Source organism: Carassius carassius, chromosome 3 (assembly GCF_963082965.1).
Source record: "Carassius carassius chromosome 3, fCarCar2.1, whole genome shotgun sequence".
Lineage (NCBI taxonomy): Eukaryota > Metazoa > Chordata > Actinopteri > Cypriniformes > Cyprinidae > Carassius > Carassius carassius.
The window spans coordinates 19,669,551-19,689,302 of NC_081757.1; the positions used below are offsets into that span (position 1 = coordinate 19,669,551).

At 38.5% G+C, this 19,752-nt stretch overlaps 2 protein-coding genes across 2 annotated transcripts in view; one reads left to right on the top strand and one right to left on the bottom strand.

Moving 5' to 3' along the window:
• The window catches only part of ambra1a (autophagy/beclin-1 regulator 1a), a 73,428-nt gene extending 60,646 nt beyond the window's left edge, over positions 1-12,782 (bottom strand). Inside the window, exons 1-10 of the mRNA XM_059532919.1 lie at positions 12,525-12,782; positions 11,520-11,753; positions 10,640-10,698; positions 10,316-10,499; positions 9,993-10,165; positions 8,866-8,932; positions 7,346-8,769; positions 3,963-4,049; positions 1,933-2,115; positions 131-205 (exon numbers count right to left, since the gene is read on the bottom strand). Coding sequence (XP_059388902.1) covers positions 131-205; positions 1,933-2,115; positions 3,963-4,049; positions 7,346-8,769; positions 8,866-8,932; positions 9,993-10,165; positions 10,316-10,499; positions 10,640-10,698; positions 11,520-11,651 — 2,384 coding nt within the window. The 5' untranslated portion in view covers positions 11,652-11,753; positions 12,525-12,782. The remainder of the gene's footprint in view (positions 1-130; positions 206-1,932; positions 2,116-3,962; positions 4,050-7,345; positions 8,770-8,865; positions 8,933-9,992; positions 10,166-10,315; positions 10,500-10,639; positions 10,699-11,519; positions 11,754-12,524) is intronic.
• A 413-nt stretch (positions 12,783-13,195) lies between these two features.
• On the top strand, positions 13,196-19,529 carry acp2 (acid phosphatase 2, lysosomal). Its single transcript, XM_059522792.1, has 11 exons — positions 13,196-13,355; positions 14,612-14,707; positions 15,136-15,222; positions 15,539-15,691; positions 15,892-15,990; positions 16,482-16,571; positions 17,312-17,444; positions 17,832-17,920; positions 18,059-18,165; positions 18,251-18,429; positions 18,702-19,529. The coding sequence occupies exons 1-11, from the start codon at positions 13,272-13,274 to the stop codon at positions 18,830-18,832; spliced, it is 1,248 nt and encodes a 415-aa protein (XP_059378775.1). The 5' UTR covers positions 13,196-13,271; the 3' UTR covers positions 18,833-19,529.
• The last annotated feature ends 223 nt before the right edge of the window (positions 19,530-19,752 follow it).

Below are 19,752 nucleotides of genomic sequence, written 5' to 3' on the forward strand. Positions count from 1 at the left end.
TAGTATTACTGTTTTTATAAATATTACTGTTTTACTGTATTTTTAAATCAAATAAATGCAGTCGTATTTCATGTATTACGCAGCATGTATTTCTGGTGTATTGGCATAAGCAGACTAAAAGTGTTCTTACCTGGGCACAAAGCGACCAAGGGAGGGGGCAGACATGCGTGCATTACGAGGAGCCCTATGTCTGCTTCCACTGTCCCTGTACGCGCACACACACACACACACACACAACTGGTCAGCAACAAGATCAAACATAACTTGCTTAAAATCATTTGCCTTTTGTAATTTTGGAAAATAAAGTTGAAGTGTGAATTCTTAATAAATTAAACAACTTAAGTGTGTAAGCATTTTTGCAAATCACATTTTAGTTGAATGAGAACATCAGTTTGCTCACAAGGTAAGAGTGGGAATGTCTGAAAAAACTTTCTAAAATTTTTAAAAACATAAATATTAATATGAAGGCTAACTGAAAGACTGATGGGTTTCATAAGTATTCTGATGAATATGGATATGTGGTCCCAGACTGCAGTGAACGCTGAACTCTCCAGCCAGCGGGTGGAATTATTCATCAGCTCAGAGGAGGGCATCTAATCCGTGCCCCAAAAAAAAAGAGAGAGAAAGAGAGGTGGAGAAGAGCTGCGTGGTTTGGAGAGGACAGAAACAATGAAATTCAACTAGTGGAGGGGTTGGAGAGAGGGAAAGAGAGACATTTTTTGGAGCATTAATGGTTCCATAAAAAGGAGCAATGTCTGGTTGGCCGCTTCCAAAAACACATTTGCAAACAAATTAAAAGAGCGTTTGCATGTTAAAAATATGATTCTAGTCTTCATAACAGTTCCCAAAATAAGAGTACTGCTCAGGTTTTTAAACGTCTGTTAATGAGATTACAAGGTAGGGTTTGTATAGAAACTGCAAAATGAAATTCCAGGACTTTCAAAAGGACTTTTCAAGCACTAATTGTTTAGTTTTCAAGGAATACAATCAGAGATCACAATATCGTTATCTTTCAAATTCTAATAAATAATCAAGTAAAAAAAAATGGTACGAATAAAAAGTGCAGCACAAAGCATGCAATGGCTGTGGCAACCTGAAAGGAAACTATGGCAAAGTTATTGCTTTCCTTATTCAAAGTGATTTTTTATGAATATATGAGTGACCTGAAGAGTAAAAGCTTCATCATACATTTGGAAAGTTATGAGCTATATCATGCTCGTAGAGACTAGTGGTGTGACAGTACACCTAGATCATGAGATGAGACAAAATCCAGATACTTGGTTCACTAGAATGAGACAATATTTAATAAAAAAAAATCTTACTGACCACAAACTTTTGGATGGTAGTGTAATTTGTTTGGATATGTGAGAGCCCCAGCAGGTGGGCTTCCCCAGCTTGACCAATGTTTGTTCCTCATCAACTTAAACATAGTGGGCAGTTTTCCCTTGTCATCACTGTTGGCACTATTCTTAGAAAAACTACTTTAATATAATATGTATTTTAAAAAGCACAGTACAATAGTTTGAATTCAACTGAAAACACAAAAGATAAGAGGAAAAATTATTCTCTGACTTGTATAACTTCACAGTGGTCCAGCAGATGAGGAAAAAAGCAGCGAGCACAAAGCCGTACATTACTACATCCCATTGGAATCAGTCAAAGTGCATTTCAAGCCAAGGCTAAATCTAATGCCAAGCGTTATAAGAAGAGATGCCACGGGCAACTCTGTTAAAATTGCTGGCAAGCTCAGTAAGTCAGTTGAAAATCAGAAATGATAACATTCTGGGATTCAGAGCCTGCCTCATATGTTTGTTGGCCTTCCTAGCAACAAAACAGGGAAATATAGAGATTTTTACGAGCGGATGAGAGCAGGTAAGAATATAGAAACAATCACTTGGTACAGGCTTTGTGTGTCTGTTATTGTTTGCTTACTCGAACTCCTCAAAGTCAACTTCATTGCTCTCCACACTGGGGCCAGGGCCAGGGGAGAGGCTGCTGGGATTGGAGGACAGGGGTCGGGGTCTGCTGGGGGGGCGCAGAGAGCGCTGGCGAACGCTGTCACGCCGAGACAGATACTGGATCATACGCTGTGCGTAATATGCTGCAGGGGACAACCTACACACACACACACACAACACAGATAGAACCCACAATGATGTTAGTCATTTTCTAGACCAAACAAGCCATCCTCCTGTTTCTATAATGATGTATTAATCAAATAAATACATGCAAACAGATGCACTCATTCACTATATGAGTGCCGATATTGGTTTACTGCCAATACTGATAATGACTCTTAAGCATCTTAAACTCATAAACTGTAACCAATCACAAACTTTCAATGGCCAATAAGAGATGTTTAAGTTAATCCATAAAACATAGACAAACCAACCCAAATGACAAAGGTATAAGTGGTCTGATTCACAAATAAACATGTTGCGTTTACCTTCTGGGGCCAGTCGCATTAACTGCTTAGACTAGTGCTAAAAAGTTAGTCATCTAATTGGTTTTCATCAAGACTGGTACCATTCGCATAAACATAGCCACTATGTTAAGTGTGTCTTAAGAACTAGTTCGACCAATTATCAGTTAGCCAAGGGGTAATCAGTCTCAGTTTTTGGATTCAAATTAGACCAGTCTACCTTTATGTAACTGACTTTAAATAGTTATGACCAGTCTTGAAGAAAAATAATCTAACGTTTTAAGACTAGTCTAAGCAGTTTTTTCAACTAGCCATTGTCATAGTTTTTAAAGTCAGAAAAAAAAAGTAGATTGGCTCAATTTTTATCAGAAAAGTAAGCCTGACTACCTCTTGGCTAACTGTTAGTTGGTCAAAATAGTTCTTATAAAACTATATAGTTCTTATCTTCCAAAAATAGTCTTATCATAGTGGCTATGTTTATGCTGTTTACTGAATTAGTAACATTTTCATGTTTGTAGAGTAACCATCTGACCTTTTTCATCCTGACAGAAATCTCCCCAGATCATCTTCTGTTTTTAAACATCTTTTATGATATGTACTTAATACTAACTTTCATACCCACTCAATAAAAGCCGCATTTATTCTCATCTAATTCTGCTGCAGAGACATCAGGTAGCATTTTGACAGAAGGATTGCTGAATGAAGCCCTCAAAACTAAAATCCTCTGTGCAGTTTAGACAGGAAGAGCATCTGGAGTTTCATTCTGTCTTGGACTAGTCGAGCAAGGACATCTGCCACCAGCTTGGAACAGATGAGCTTAATACTAAGACAAACAGAGCTAACTCCAAATAAACCCCAGGCTGTGACAATGGTCACACATCCTCACCAGTCACAAAGAGAATTACTGTAATTATGAAGCCAACGAAACCGAATATTTTCCTCACAAAACACACACACACACACACACACACACACACAACTGCAGGGACAGAAACTTGGCAGAACTTTTTAGAGCTCAAAGGAACTGAAAATCAGTCAAATCAGTGACAGTCTGTATGTAAGAGCCTAAACACACAACACACGCACACAGTTTATCAGAGTGTGTTTGAGAACGTGTTTTAGCCCAATATACAAAGAGAGAAAGCGCGAGATCTCTGAAAGTGTTGGAGTCAGACTATCCCTCTGCTAAGATGGCTTCTAACACCAGGTACATTCTGCTCAGGAGGAAATGAGTCTGTTGTGGTAAGTCACAGGTTAAGAGGTGTGTGTCAGCCTGTGTGTTTGTGCGAACCTGTTAGCGGGAGTCCGTGCTAACAAACTGGCTTGATCCCAGACCACAGCTGATTCCCCAGAGCTCAACATTGATTCACTAGCCACTAGGGGGACATTGGTGCGCTGGCAGGTCTGAAATGTCACTCCGCTGTCCGGCAGCATGACACACACTCTTCCTCATTACCTAGACCTCACCGGCCAAGTAGCATGACCATAAAATGCAGTTCACACAACATTCGCACACACAGAAACACACATAAGGAATCACCTGGCCGGATCGGGATAGATAGGGTGGTCTCGTGATCCAGAGACATCGTATCTGGAAAGAGACGTCATGGACGACTCCAGCAGCCTCCTACAAAACACAATTACATTGCATTGTATGTTTTTAAATTGAGTAGACTTTCACTTCCTGCTCATATAAAGAATCTCTGGACAGGACATCACAGAAAAAAAAAGAGGAAGACCCATTTTTCTCTGATTTCCACTATACTGTTTCTACAGCAACACTCCCCACTATGGGCCATTACAATCATTAAAAATCTCATTAAATTGCACAAGGACATTAGTATTCTCATTACCGACTGTTATACGAAGGCTAAATGAATGTAATGTGTAAGTAATGATGTGCGCTCTGCCAGGCCTGGCTAGGAATTGGTTAATAACCCGTTAAATTGGGGAATTTGTTAAGTTTGAGTTTGTACAATTCCTCATACAATAAAGAGTTTGCTGAAGGCCATTAAACATGCCATTAAACACGGAAACATGCTGCCTCAAACTGGCAGGGCACAAAGCTGGACGGACAGTTGTGTAGCGAGCGGGGCATTTTTATTCAGCACGAGTCAGTGTGGTGTGTGTGGTGTGTGTGTACATGAATGCTTTTGGTGTGGGTGTGCTCAGCTCTTCATTAGAATGCCATCTTCTGCCCTTTGACTCACAGCAAAAACAGAACTGATCGATTCTGACTCCTATTCACACATTTGCTTTGTTTGCTCCTTTTGACTCTTAAAGATCAAGATCTGCATTTTAACAGAGATGATGCAAACAATGCTCTTTAAAAACTCACAAAATATTTACGAAACGTCCTGCTTCGTTAATGTTGGCTGTACGGTATTTTCAACTTGTTTTGTCTGCAATCCCTTTAGAAGCAGAACGTGTAACATCACTTGGTACTACAGTAGTAAGATCATTTCACGTTTCTACAGTACCTTTTAAATGTCAGATATGTTATTTTGTATCTATATGCTACTGAGGCTACTTTTATTAATTAAAGAATTTCTATTTATTTTACAGTAAACAAGTTGCTCTCGTTTCAGGTACGACACCATAGCAGGTAGTGGGAAGACTTCATTCTGAAATTTTGCTCCTTGCTCAAAAGCTGCGAGCCAGTAACACTGAACTGGAGCGTGACTCATGGGAGTATTAAATAACAGAGTATTAATTATTGTTGCACTTCTGCATAAGTAAAGTGTGATACTTTTTTTTGTTGCACAGCATTGGCCTTAAAACACATCCAAATCACAGCACAGCCATGCACATGGGACAGTCTGTTTGGTGACATGAAAAGAAGAGGACTGTGTGTTAGAGTGCAAGTACATCATTGGAATAAAGACCTACAGGCCAGTGATGGAGATCTGTGTGCAAAGTTACCGCCACATATGCACAGTGTAATGAGCTACTGCCCCCCAATGGACTTTAGCTGGCATTGCAAGAACCCTTGAGTGGAGTATCTGCAAAGATTGTCCCATATTTTAGGTCAGATTTCTTACAAAAGTGCCAATGTGATGAACTTCAGCTTATAAAAGAGGGTCGGTTAACATAATTGCAGCACCCAAAAAGCATTTGCATGATTACTTAGTTAAAAGTCAGTCAAATGTGACAGTCCAGAGAAGCAGTTGAATACTAGGCTGTGAGTCAATGCTTAATTTAAATGACTCAAGTAGACATAGTGAAGCATCAGCAGTCTGAGCCAGAGCTCATAGGGACATTACCAAATAAAATACAGGACTAGTTTTACAGGGCCTTCAACAACAGATTGTTTCCTGGCAATGCACAAACAAAATAAATCTTAGAGCACTTTTAATCACTTTTCAATAGAAGATGCAGTTTTTCCAGATATTACGGTAATTTAACTAAATTCAACTAAATTCAAGCACTGTCAGGACATTCAAGGACCTGTTGTCCCGTTACAGTTGAGATCACAAGGGCGAGAAATATAAACTCACAAATCTCAAGACAGATTATTTCTGTTTGTGATGCTATCTATGAATGAACAGCATAAACACAACAAACATGTTCCTTTCACTTACAGTTTCTGTCAGTATCTTGCAGATACTTTCGTTTATTATAGGGGTCTTTGAGCAGTTCAGGGTGAAATTTTGATGTGTGCGAGAAGGCTCCTAAAGTATACTTTGCATTTCACTTTTGACATGCTTTGTGAGCACAACAAATTCTGGTGAATTTACATAAATCCAGATATTGTATAAAAACAATGACATGCAGATACACTGGCCTGTTTCCATGCAATTTCTTTCTGGTGAGATTTATAATTATGTAACAAATTGCAAAAAGACACTTTGTTTGTCACCTCACTCACTTCTTAATATTTATTCATCTGTGCTGTGGGAAGTGACCGTGCTGATATGCTCATTAATACCAGGTCCACACTCTGCTGAGAGGGCTAATAGAGTGCACACAGACGGGCACAAGGTCAGATCAAGCTGATTTCCATGTCAGACACTTTTCTTTGAAGCCCAAACAAGGTTCCTGATCATTTTACTCTAATGACTCTGTGTGGTGCATCACAGTGTGGACTGCTTTGAGCTCCTGTCACTTTATAATACAGGCTTTGCAAAGAGGCTATTACTGAAGAATAAGAATGTTAAAAATTATATTTGACATGACATCAAACTCACAGCTGGTGTGTTAGCACTAGAGCACCTCACGCAGTGTTGTTGCCCATTTCATATGCAAACCATTTTCAGCTGCTGAGCCTTGAGATACAGTTTGCACTGCCAACAGCATCTTTGCAAAGCCTGCATTACATTGTGACAGCAGCCATTACTCCAGTTCTGTGTCACATGACCCTTCAGAACTATTGTAATATGCAGATTTGGTGCTCAAGAAACCTTTCTTATTACCAATGTTAAAAAGAGTAGTGCTGCTTAATATTTTTGTTGAAACTATGACACATTTTTCAGGATTCTGCGATTAAGAGAAAGTTCAAACAAACAATTTATTTGAAGATCTTTTGTAAAATTTTAAATTTCTGTAGTGTTACTACTGAACAGTAGAGTTTATGGCCAAAAGGTGTTTTTTTTTTTTTACTACTGACCACATTAATTCTTTCAATTGAGCCCTGCTATTCTACTTCCTCCTATTTAACTCACTGTAACTCATCGGGTAAAGTTTCTCAACATAAATCGCCATAGATGTCATTAACATGTAGATAGTCATGAGCCAACATATGATATCGGTAAGTTGTGAAAATGAGTCATTAGTGCAGCTCAATTTCAGTAACTTTTTTGGACTGGTGATGAAACTTGGGCATGTTTTCTACTACAGTGAAACCTTTCAATATCAAACAAACAAGAAAGTTGAATTCCTCATGACATGTCTTCTTCAAGCATACAAACAAGACTGCTGCCTCACCTGCGCAAGTAATCGTCATCCGGCACGTCTTCAGGCATTTCCTGGTTTAAGGCTTCTTGTGGTACATTTGTTGAGCGAGAGGTGGCGGACTGCCTGTAAACACGCTCCAGTTGTCCAGTTTCCTGGTTGAAGACCAGCCCAACGGTCTGCTCCTCGTGCTGACCAGTAACTGTGCTGCGGGAAAAGGGAACATGAGGCTCTGGGGCGTCTGGGCTGGGCTCCATTGCTCTGTGTTCAAGTAGGTCATGATCAGAATGAGAGACTGGGGCTACACTGTGCAAGGCAGGACTTGTAGGTTGCCAAGCTGCATTTCTCTCAGCAGATGTATGCTGACCTGTTCTCTCCCAGCGCCTGGTGCCCTGATTGTAGGTGAAAAGGTTGTGACAGACTCTACAGCGGTTCATGTGACTGTGAGAAGGGTTTACGCCACCGTAGGGTGGCTGGTAATGAGATGGACCTGGTTGCTCTGGGTCCATATTGTTATTAAGGATTTCCTGAGTCTGCTGGTCCTGCCTGTTGCCCTCTTGAGGCTGCACAAGGTCCTGCATTCGATCATACTCCATGAAATAGCGGTTAAGGTTACACTGAAGAACACTGCGGATGGAAGAAGGGCTGCTGTGGCCCTCTTCCTCAGGTGGGCGGTGCCTGCTAGAACTAGTCCCTGATGTGCTGCTGCTGCTTCGAGGAAGGCCCCATCCATCACTAGCTGAGGTGTAAACAGGTGACTGGCTAGGAGTCCCTTGCTGTCGCAGGACAGAAAGCAGGCTGACGGAGGAAGCGCTGGTTCTGGGTGGAGTCACAGTACTACCTCGTCCATTTAGCACACAGCCTACCCAGTCTGCCCCAGGGAGACGGCCTCCATCTTCCCTGCTTGGTGGATGCTGCCGGAAAGGTGGGATGGGTGTCATTCCAGCCACCCCCCTCCTCCCAGAGCTAGAAGAAATGTTCCGCACGTTGTTCCTGCCACCATACATGCAGTTAAATGCTGAGGGCCGATTTGAAGCATAAGGCTCAGTGGGAGGGCGTGGTATTCGCGGTTCGGTGCGTGCAGAAGAAAAGGTGGATGCGTGTGATTGTCCCTCCAGGGAGGAGGAGTCTGAAGAGTCCTCGTCAGGTGGAGACGGAACCCGTGTTGATGAGCAACGGCTACAGAAACACACTACTCCGAGTGGCTGAACACAACCATGGTACGGCATCCGTGATCGATCCCTCAAAACAGCGTAAGGCCCAGGTGAATCAGACGCCTCGTCACTCGAAGAAGCGAGAGTGCCTCCAGCCTGAGGGCCGGAGTTGCGAGAAGTGAGGATATGCAAAAAATTGTGCAAGATGGGTGTGCGTCTCACAGGCTGGGACTGCAGGAAAGAGCGCTGACGGAGATGAGGCATCTCCACACTGTCCATTGGAATCTCAGGATCATCATCATTCTGCAACACACAAATGCAAGCATATGCACAAATTTTAAAGAACACAAATGTAATTTCTTGTGCCTAAACAACTACTATTCGAGCAAAAAGACTCACCTGTTGGTTTGAAGGGTTTACAATGGCAGTTAGAAGATAGTGACCCAACGGATCAAATCTCACCAACCTGCAAAAATCACAGAAAAGCCATAAATAGTTCACCCAAAGATTAAAAATCACTTATTTGCTCACCCGCATGTTGCTTCCAACCCAAACGACTTAATTTTTGTAACATAAATGAGGATATTTTTAATGAAACCCAATTTCTTTCCCTTCATTTAAAATCCATTCTACAAAAACTGACACTTCAAAAAGTCCATGCGAGCATTTAATCCAAAATTGCATCCCAATGACACATCATACAATATGCACTTACACACTTGTACTTACGATAATGTACTCAGCCATGTAGTGTATGAATTTAATAAGGTTATTTTGTCATTAATAATCAGAATCTGATAGCAACGTAATAGCATGCGTGATAGCAACCCCTTTCGCAACGTAATTAAAGCTGCGACAGTTGAGTGCATGAAGTTTTCAACATGCCACACTTCACTAATGTTTTTAAGTGCATTATCCGGGTATTTAAAGTGCATTTAAAGTTTTTTTTTTTTTAGTGTGTGAACACTTCTCATACTACAAAACGTCACAGAATAGTGCTTAAGTATGCAATTTGGGATGCACCACAAGTCTTCTGTAGAGACAAGATCATTTTATATGATTAACATATATTCTTAATATATAAACATTAATTATTATTTGTTATAAATATATAACAGAAATACATGCATCAAAGTGCATCAAATATGGTAAAATGATTCTCAAATGTGCTTATCTGACATGCAAGAACAAACAGTTTTTTGCTTGTTAAGCTAGAATCCCTTTATCATATTAGATAAGCTCTGTGTGTGTGCATTAATCTGTTTATATGTGAATAAAAGCCTAAATTAAATCTGCTCATCATATAAAGCAATAATGTATCTTCAGAAGATGGAATAAACTGCTTAATTGAGATTTCTTTTACTAACTTTATAAAGTATCAAAGAGTTAGTGTTTTTTAACTAGTATTTTATTGTTCTTATGTATGTTTTTTGAATGACAAAGGGATTGGGTGAGCTTTTGATGACATCATTTTCATTTTTGTGCAAACTATCCCTTTAAATGAATCAAATGTATGTGCATCGAACCTGACTCTCTCGGTCTCACTAGCAGTCTTCAACACAGAAAAGGGCTCCTTCCGACTCCAGTCCCACAGATGTAGCTCATTGTTAGTGGCAATGAGCAGCAGCTGAGCAGTAGGATGGAAAGCTAGGGATGCAATTGCTGAGTTACTCTCTGTGAGCCAGCTCTCACTGCCTCCCTGAAACAAAACCACACAATACTTGAAGTTTTGAGCAAAATTAAGTTGTGGTGACAAATCTACAGTAAACAAAAAACATATTAAAGCAAGGAGCAGAACGATTACAAGTTGACAAAACAATCATTGAATATGCGTATGGTCAAGACTTACATGCAGGTCCCAGATTCGGACCTCTCCATCCAGGCAGCCAGAAGCAATAAGGCCAGGGATGCTAGGGTGAAAGGTCAGGCACCAAGGTGTCCGGCGGTGACCCACTAGAGAGTGAACACACTTTCCTGTCTTAACCTCTGTGATGTAGATGTTGTGGTTCACATGGGTCGAGGCCATTAAAGACCTGCAAAGAAACAAATAGCAAAAACTCTCTGAAAAGCTTGTTGATGATAGGACCTGACTAGAACAGCCTGAGACCAGCCTGTCATTTTATTTAGCAGGTCTGTACTTAAGACTATGAAAAAGAAGTCAGAGTTGTCTTACCTATCTGGACTGAAGGTCAGAAGAAAGGTTGAGCGAGGGCTGTCTGGAAACTCCACTTTCTGTGACCACAAAAGAAAATCAATAGAGCAGTAATTTTATCTCAGTCACATCCAAACCACAGTATTAAATCATTTTAATTTTATGTGAATAGTGAAGTCCAAACTACAACTATAGCGATAATGACATTTAGGAATGATATTTGCTGGAAATCACTTTGAGAATGAACGTTTTTCAGCTGATGAACATTATAAACTTTGACAGCCCATCAGAATTCACCCAGCTTTAAATAGCTTACACATTTAAAGCAGAAGCCTGCAGCACAAGCACATTGTTCTTGGTGTGAATCAATGGCCCTTTACGGGTGCCGAATAGTATGTAAATTTTTTTGTACATTTTTGACAATTATTAGAGAAGAAGAATCGTATGGCTATAAAGCTTTTTATTTATTAGTTCTTTAGAATTTTTGCATTCATTCAGAATGTCAAATAGTAAATCCTAAAGATCAACAGTTGGCGAAACAAATAAAGAATTGTCTAAATAATATTGAAAATAGTTACTTTGTAATTGTGATAGTGATACTAGAGTAAGATCAGCAGGCAGCTCCTTGCTTCTGACATTACACATTGAACGGAGCAGGTATTTCCCCATACAAGAGGCTACAAGTCCTGTAGTCCTGCGTTCCTGTAGCTCAAGTGGTAGAGCATTGTGTTAGCAAGAGCAATGTTGGGAGTTCGAATCCCGGGGAACACATGTTAGGAAAAATTGTTAGCCTGAATGCAATGTAAGTCGCTTTGGATAAAAGCGTCTGCTAAATGCATAAATTTAATTTAATTTTTTTTAATTTAAGTCAACAAATGACAGAAACCAGTGCGTCAGTCACCTGACTTTGCCATTTCATGCGCTGTGTCTTCTCCTCCACGAGCTGCAGTAGGATCCTGTGTGAGGCAAGGCCTCGTGCTCCTCGCTCTCGACTTGACAGGATACATACTGAGTTCTTCTGTCCCACCTTCATCTCCACAAACTCTTCCTCGCTCCAACCCTCTTACACCAGACCCAGAGCCGTCCACCGGCTCACACACAACTACACCACCACTGCTACTGCCACGCTATCATTCTGGGCGAGAGACAAAGAGATCAACAAACTGTCATAAAACTTAAAAAGCAAAACCATGGTGTATCCTGGGGGTGTCACATGAATCGGCAGGGCATAGAAGAGCCGTGTGAAAACTATCAAATAAAACTATCACACATGCAATGGCAAAATGACTCCTTTTAATATCTTTCAAAGATGAATAGAAGCTTTATTGTAGGGGTTAGTTAACTAAAACAACAACACCAACAAAAATAAATACATTTTATTTAATAAAATATATATTTTAGTTTAACTTGATGTACTAAAATAATGAAAACTAAAATAAACATTAATAAAAAGCTACCAAGGTATGTTACTAAAATCAAACTGGTGGGAAATCAGGTAACATGTAAGACAAGATATATTTCAGCAAACAACAGAACATAAAACATAACAATAAATCGATTATACATACATACATATATATATATATATATATATATATATATATATATATATATATATATATATATATATATAAAGCGAGATATAAATGTGTTATAAACACTTAGTAAAGTAACTTCATGGACACAGAATAAAGGAACCACTGAAAATTATATAAAATGTACAATGTTTGTTTTTGAATGAGGAAATTATGCTAACAGCTTTCACATTTAGCAGTTAGCAGCTACATTTTACGGGTGATGTATTAATTCACTCAGTAGCGTGGTGTTTAAATTATCAGTGGGGTTTTTTGTTTGTTTGTTTACAAAATATTTAAGACAACTACTCGGGGTCTTAGATTTGGCCTACCTTTTTCTCATATTTTTGTCCGAATATTCTCCTTGAAAATCGTAGACGTCAAGTGAAACATGTACGTTGGGGCACTTAAGCAGCAGGAACGTTGATTAAAATATTCAGTACGAATGTTATCTTCGGCTTTATATAAATATTGTGAGAAATATTTGTGTTATTTCCCGAAAAGAAGGTCGAACGTACTTTAGATTTGTTGCTGTGTACAAACGACTCCTGCCATAAGCGCCCAGACATCGCCAGTGGAGCACAGATCCTACGGTACATTAATCAATCACCAAAATCATCGTTCACACGCGAGCCTCGGCTGAGCTGGTAAATCTGTAATAATTAAACCCTGTGCATACATAACACCTTGCGATTTACTTTCTATATAAATTATGGCGATGAACATAGTGTTTTAAAATGTCTGTATGAAAATACAAAATAAAATACATTAAAATAATTAAAATTAAAATTGCAAATTAAGTGTAAAAACAATAATTTCTCATTATAAGATATACGCGAGGCTCGGATATCAGGTTAAACATTAACTCATAAATATAGCATAACAATATAACAAGAGAGTGCATTTTCATTTTGACCGACCAATCAGTTTATGCGTTTTTACGTCGCAGTTTGCGTTGACCAATGGGAGTGCGCTTTTACCCGGAAACCCCTGCAGCTCGTATTGTGTTTGCCAGATCAGCCAGACAGCGATCGTTCAGCGAGGTCACTGTGCTTTTGCTTTTCTGCTCATCCACAAGTATGGAGTTCTGCTTTCTGATCGTCGCTTTCCTCTTTGCTTTCAGTCTCTCCAGTGGAGAAAGGACGCTCAAGTTTGTCACTGTGGTGAGGAACGTTATTGTATAATGTATAATTTTTTCTGCAGTATTATATTAAACTTACTGCCTGCAGCTGTTTTGACAAATCCGTTCTGCTTAAACACCTTTCAGAAAACCACACACACACATTCTGACTTTGTTATGTGTAATATTTGTATGCATTACAACTCCATGTTTTTGTGTAAATGTGAGCTGAGTTTATTCTCTCTCAATGTTTAGCATTAATCATTGTATCGACAGTGATATGAGTCTAGTTTGAAACGGTAGCCAACAGGAACGACGCGTTAGAGGCAATATCTGCTGACTTGAGGAACCATTGTTTGATACCAACTTTGTTTTTGTTATTGTATCCAACCTACCAGCTTGCTCGATATTTGAGTTCATCACATGATGAAACATGTTGTTGTTACTTTCAGTGCACCTCCTAGTTCAGTCAAAGCAATAAAACATGCTTGGAAACAAACTATCCCAATAGATTTATTCCAAGTAAATATTACTTTTATTACTGGATGTATAGATTGGATTACCTTTATTACTGGATGTTTAGATTGGAAAAAGTACCAGGTGTGATGATAAATGAGAGTATTTACATTTGTGGTTTAACATTTCTTCTATTTGCACACATAAATATTTTTTTATTTTACTTGGTGCATATGTTGGTGTTACTGTATCATATTCAAGATATGAATGTTTTACATTTTGTGTTTACTCTGTGCCTCATAAAAACCCTCAAAACCCTTTTTTGTATTGTGGGCAGACATATTTGATACTGGCACCTGGTTTAATTATGTGAAAAGAAGTGTTCTGTGGTAAATCATGACGATCTGGTCACTGCAGATGAGCAAGTTTAAACCAGAGGCTTGTGCTGTTTAAAGCCTGATTGTGTAACATGGCTGTAATCAAATGCATTGCTAGAACACCTACTTGATTCAGATACATCTGTCTATGGACCTTAGTGTACATGAGAGAAGGCCACAAGCCAGTACTGAAAACTTAATGCATGAAACCCATTTAAACATGGCTGATTTCTTTGAATGACAGAGATAAGGAAATAGACTGAATCTGCTTAACCAATTAGAATGTGTTTACTCACAACTGTGCGGCTTGTATCCGGGTGTCAGGATGAGCACATGACAAGTTGGATTTGCTGATCTAGTCATAGTTGCACAGTGTAGTTCTTCTTCCTGAACACACACACACACATAAATGCATACATGCATAAATCCCCAATACTTATGAGGTATTTGACTTCCTCTCCATCAGCTTTATCGTCATGGGGACAGATCTCCAATCAAGTCCTATCCAACTGATCCCTATAAGGAGAGTGACTGGCCCCAGGGGTTTGGACAGCTCTCTCGGGTACAGTATGCAGACACACACACATACTTTATGCTCTTTGTTTTAATTGGTTACGTGCTACTTAAGTTGCCTTTAGTTTATATAGTGACATGCAAGTATCTGTGCTATATTGTGTTTATGTATACATTGAGGAGGGTATACATTTTTTATAGAAAACTGTAATGAGTATAGTCTTCATCTCGCATTGTTGACTGTTCACAAAAATTAAATTAAAATTAAATTTATGCATTTAGCAGACGCTTTTATCCAAAGCGACTTACAGTGCTTTCAGGCTATCAATTTTTACCTGTTTATAACTTAATGTTTACAACTTTAAGTTAGCACAAATTTACTGAATGCACCTTTAAGGATTTTATTTCATTCTTTTACCATAAGATTTAGCAAGAGGGTGTTTTTATTACTTCAACTCAATCTTCTGATCATTTCAGGAGGGTATGAAGCAGCATTTTGAACTGGGTCGGTTTTTAAAGAAACGGTACACAGGATTCCTGAGTGAGGACTATGACCGGCATGAGGTTACTGTCTCTTTAAACTGTTAAAGATGCTTTATAAACTTAAAGGGATAGTTCACCTTACAAATGAAAATTGTCATCATTTATTCACCCTCATGTCATTCCAAACCTGTATAAGTTTAATAGAAATATAAGTATATACATATATATATTTTTTGTGTGTGTGTTTATCACAATAAAGAAACTTATGCAAATTTGAAATGGCATGAGGGTAAATTATGACAAAATTTTCATTTTTAAGGTGAACAATTCCTTTAAACATAGAATTGTCACAAGTTTGTGTTTAAATAGAATAAGTAATCCTGTCTTCGCGCTACAGATATTCATAAGAAGCACAGATGTTGACCGCACTCTGATGAGTGCAGAAGCGAACCTGGCTGGCATGTTCCCACCTAATGGTTCTGAGGTGTTTAATCCAGATTTGAAATGGCAACCAATACCTGTTCACACTGTCCCAGCAGATGAAGAGAAGGTAGAACATCACACTCAAGTTCTGTTCTCACTTTTCTCTCCACACACTGAAACTTGGCCCAGACCTCTCTTTGGCAATGGAGTCATATTTGCTGAGCAGCAGCATCAGTAAATGTCTCTGCATGATTAAAATCTGTTCCCATGGATACATGACCTGCCTTCAGTGTGTTTGTGCGTTGTTGTTGTTTCCTGTCTTTCCAGCTGCTTTCATTCCCTCTGGATGACTGTCCACGTTACACACAGTTAATGAACGAGACTGAAAAAACTGACTTTTTTCTTAACATGACTGAAACCTACAAGGTGAGTGCACCTAGCAAAAACTCATTTATAACAGCAGATTATAAGTCATAAACATAAGATGTTTTTCCAGCAATTATGAAATAAGTAAATTTAATAACATTCTTCCCTTCGATTTAAAAGATTTTAAGACCTGTTTTTAAGATTATATTAAATCGCTAGAATTCTGACCTTTTGAACATGCTTATTTTGTTGATTAAATATCATGTTAATGGAAGAAATGTAAATAATTGTATTGATTTTGTGAAAATGTTTAAAATACTTTAAAAAAGAAAAAGAAAAAGAAAACTTGCTCCTCTGTCAAAGAATTTACAGTTTACATTTTTGTTCACGAGTCAATATTCAATTTCTATTCTTACTCCCTATTTTTTATGTTAGTAATTCATGTACATGTTCGTATATAAATGTGAATGTGCAAAAAGAAAAAAAAAACTTTAGATGAGCCATCCCAGCCAAAATGGTAACCACACTCGTAATGATGTCATTTCCTGCAGGCCTTCATAGAGATGGTGAAAAATAAAACAGGACTGGAGAAAACCAACATTGAGACAGTTTGGAGTGTGTATGACACATTGTTCTGTGAGGTGAATTGCACTCATGAAGTCTATTTTTTAATAAATCTGAAGACATCAAGCATTAGGAAACTCAATCAATCTCGTGTGTCTTTTTGAATGGATGGTATATAGAAAGCTGTGTGTCAATATAGTTTTTTTTTGTTTTTGTTTTTTTACTCACTATCAAATGCAGCATTAGGGCACCAGAAGTACAAAGTCTATACATTTTCTCCATAGAGGAATACATTTTAAACGATAACTTAACCATTAAAGACTTACTGTGAATTATAGAGTTGTAAATCAATGGTATACGAAGCACTGCAAATGACGTAATAGTCAATCTCCCTACACCCTTAAACTATTTAAATATTTGTATCTATATATACAAATATACATAATAAACACCTTTAAATTAATAGTTTTATATTTCTACATAGTTTTTTATTAGGTTGTTATTGTTGCTACATTGTTACTATGTGTGTAATTGTTATTACACGTGTGTGTGTGTGGGGGGGGGTTGTTATAGACAAATGTGATGGCTTGTGGGTAAAACTGTTCCCTATTCTTTGTGGACTCTATCATGATATAGAGAGACTTTGTGGTAAATGTCTTGTAATGATGGCCTCACCACAAGCCGAATCACTGTTACTTCCTTTTATTCCAGACTGATCTCATGATGCTCAGAATCGATTAAATCCAAATGCTCAGACAGACACCATAAACTGTGTTGGATCAGCTAATCGTCTCTGTTTGTTATTCTCCTTCCCCAGGCAAAGCACGGGATGCGACCACCAGACTGGGTGACTTCGAGTGTGATGGAGACGCTAAAGGTGTTAAAGAACTTTGGTTTTCAGATTATGTTTGGAGTCTACAAGAGAAAGGAGAAGTGCAGACTTCAGGGAGGTGAGAGCTTATCACTGGGCAGAGCATTTTCTTTTTCTTTTTTTTGTTGTAAATTTGTGGCAAATCAACACGAACTGAAAAAAGAGAATAATAATCAAATAAAACCAAAGCTAGGGTCATATTATACAAGGTTAAACATTGAGAGTAGTTTCTAAAATGTATTTTAAAGAAGAGAGAAGATTCTTGACAGCATTTTTATAGTTACACACTCTGACACTTTTATGCACACACATGCAAATCAGCATTGTAGATAAAATAGAGGGAGAGGCTGCTTTCACAAACGATGTGCAGTTACAGGGAAATGTCAATGTAAAGAAACAGTGGATGGACCGGTCTACATTCAGACACTTTAATGTGCCAAAGCAGCTCTCATGTTCTCATTTACAGGCCTGCTGTTAGATCAGATCATTAAGAATCTCTCAAATGCAGCAGCACTGGACTCTAAACAGAAAGTGAAGATGATGGTATACTCCGCAGTAAGTCATGTGACACATCAGCAGACCAAAACACCTAAACTTCCATTTTCAGTCAATACTGGCATACTAAAATACATGTGTCCTCTTTAGGGTAAGCAGTTCATGTAATGTTCTCTCCTGTAACTCTTTCCTCACTAGCATGACACAACAGTCGTAGCCCTACAGGAAGCTCTGAATGTTTTTAATGGTCTGCAGGCACCTTATGCCTCGTGTCATCTATTTGAACTTCACCAGGAAGAGAACGGGTAACATACTGACTGCGTTTTTCCTAAATGTTTCTAGTAGACATTCTTTTGTCAACTAAAATACACCTTTGCTTTGCTCTTTCAGGACATTTTCAGTGGAGATGTTTTATCGCAATGACACTAATGTGTCTGAGCCGTACCCTCTGTCTTTACCGGGCTGTCCCCAGCGCTGCCCCCTACAGGACTTTGTGAACCTCACACGTGAAGTCATCCCACAAGACAGGAATAAAGAGTGTCAGATAAAGAAGGAACCCACAGACACTGGTAACCACAATCATTTAATAATTACTAAATGCTGTTTATTGCTTGCATACTGTTACCACTTTTTCATGCACACACAAACTGTAAAATACATGAAGATTATTGTTTTTGCAAATAAACTTCAAATTATAATGATTTATTTAGTGATATGTATACTGCAATTGAAAGCACGTCCATAGAACAAAAAGATCACATTTTCAATATCTTTCAAGATATACATATATAAAATATAGATTTGAGTTACTTTGATGGTTCTCTCTCATATGTGTGTGCAGAGGTCATCATCGGGCTGGCCGTGTGTGGATGTCTTCTCTTCCTCCTGATACTGCTGCTGTTTGTAATGCTATGCCGTCTAAAAGAGCCCACGGCTGGCTACAGTCATGTCATAAACGAGAGTGACTCCTGACAATCATATCCACTCCTCCGCAAAGAGGAACTGTGGGACAGTGAGGAGGACCTATGAGGACACTGCGCCAAGTTGTTGAGAAACTCTAAAGACGGATCTCTTTTTGGTAACACATTTTTTATATTGGGGAAGAGTTGGTAATGTTTTTTTACTTGTAACCTTAAGTGTTTTTAGAGAAAAAAAGGGAATCATGCTGGGATGGCGTCATTACGTTAACTTAACACAGTGCTTAGTGCACAGATTCGTAACTGAGCAGCTGGGACTTCATGTGTGTCTTCGGCTCTGGGATTTTATTGTAACAGAAGATTGTGTACAAAATTCAATGAAGGAACTACAACTTGAACTCAAAATATCTCTGAGACTGACGCTCCTCCAGAGGTGCGAGTCCTCTCTGAAACACAAGGATTGTTGGCGTCCTGCTGTTTGTGCTCCCAGGCCATTAATTCTACTATATTTGTGAACGCCTGAAGATTCAGATGGGGCAGGAATTTTACCTTCATACTCCTTATGTGATTATCTCCTGATTTACAGCCACAGAAGAGTTTTGATTATTAAATTTTAGAATTATAGCTGATATGAACCGTATTTTTCAGGTTTTATTGGAGTGATTGTTTTCATCTTGTGTAGTTTCCTTAATGTTTTGTTATTCTACATTGATCACGTGAATACAAATACAATTTTATATTCAGTTATGAAAGATGATTTGATGTACATGTGTATCAATACAGTAAAAAATCAGTTCTAGGTGCATCATATTTAATACAAAATTGACTGATAAACATGCACAGTAAGTAAAAAAAATTAAATAATTGTTTTACTAAACAACATTAATTGCAGTGTGTCCAGATTGCTGTAATTTCTAATAATTGTCTCTGTGCACATCTCAGCATGACTGAAAATGTTCATGACGGGATTCATTT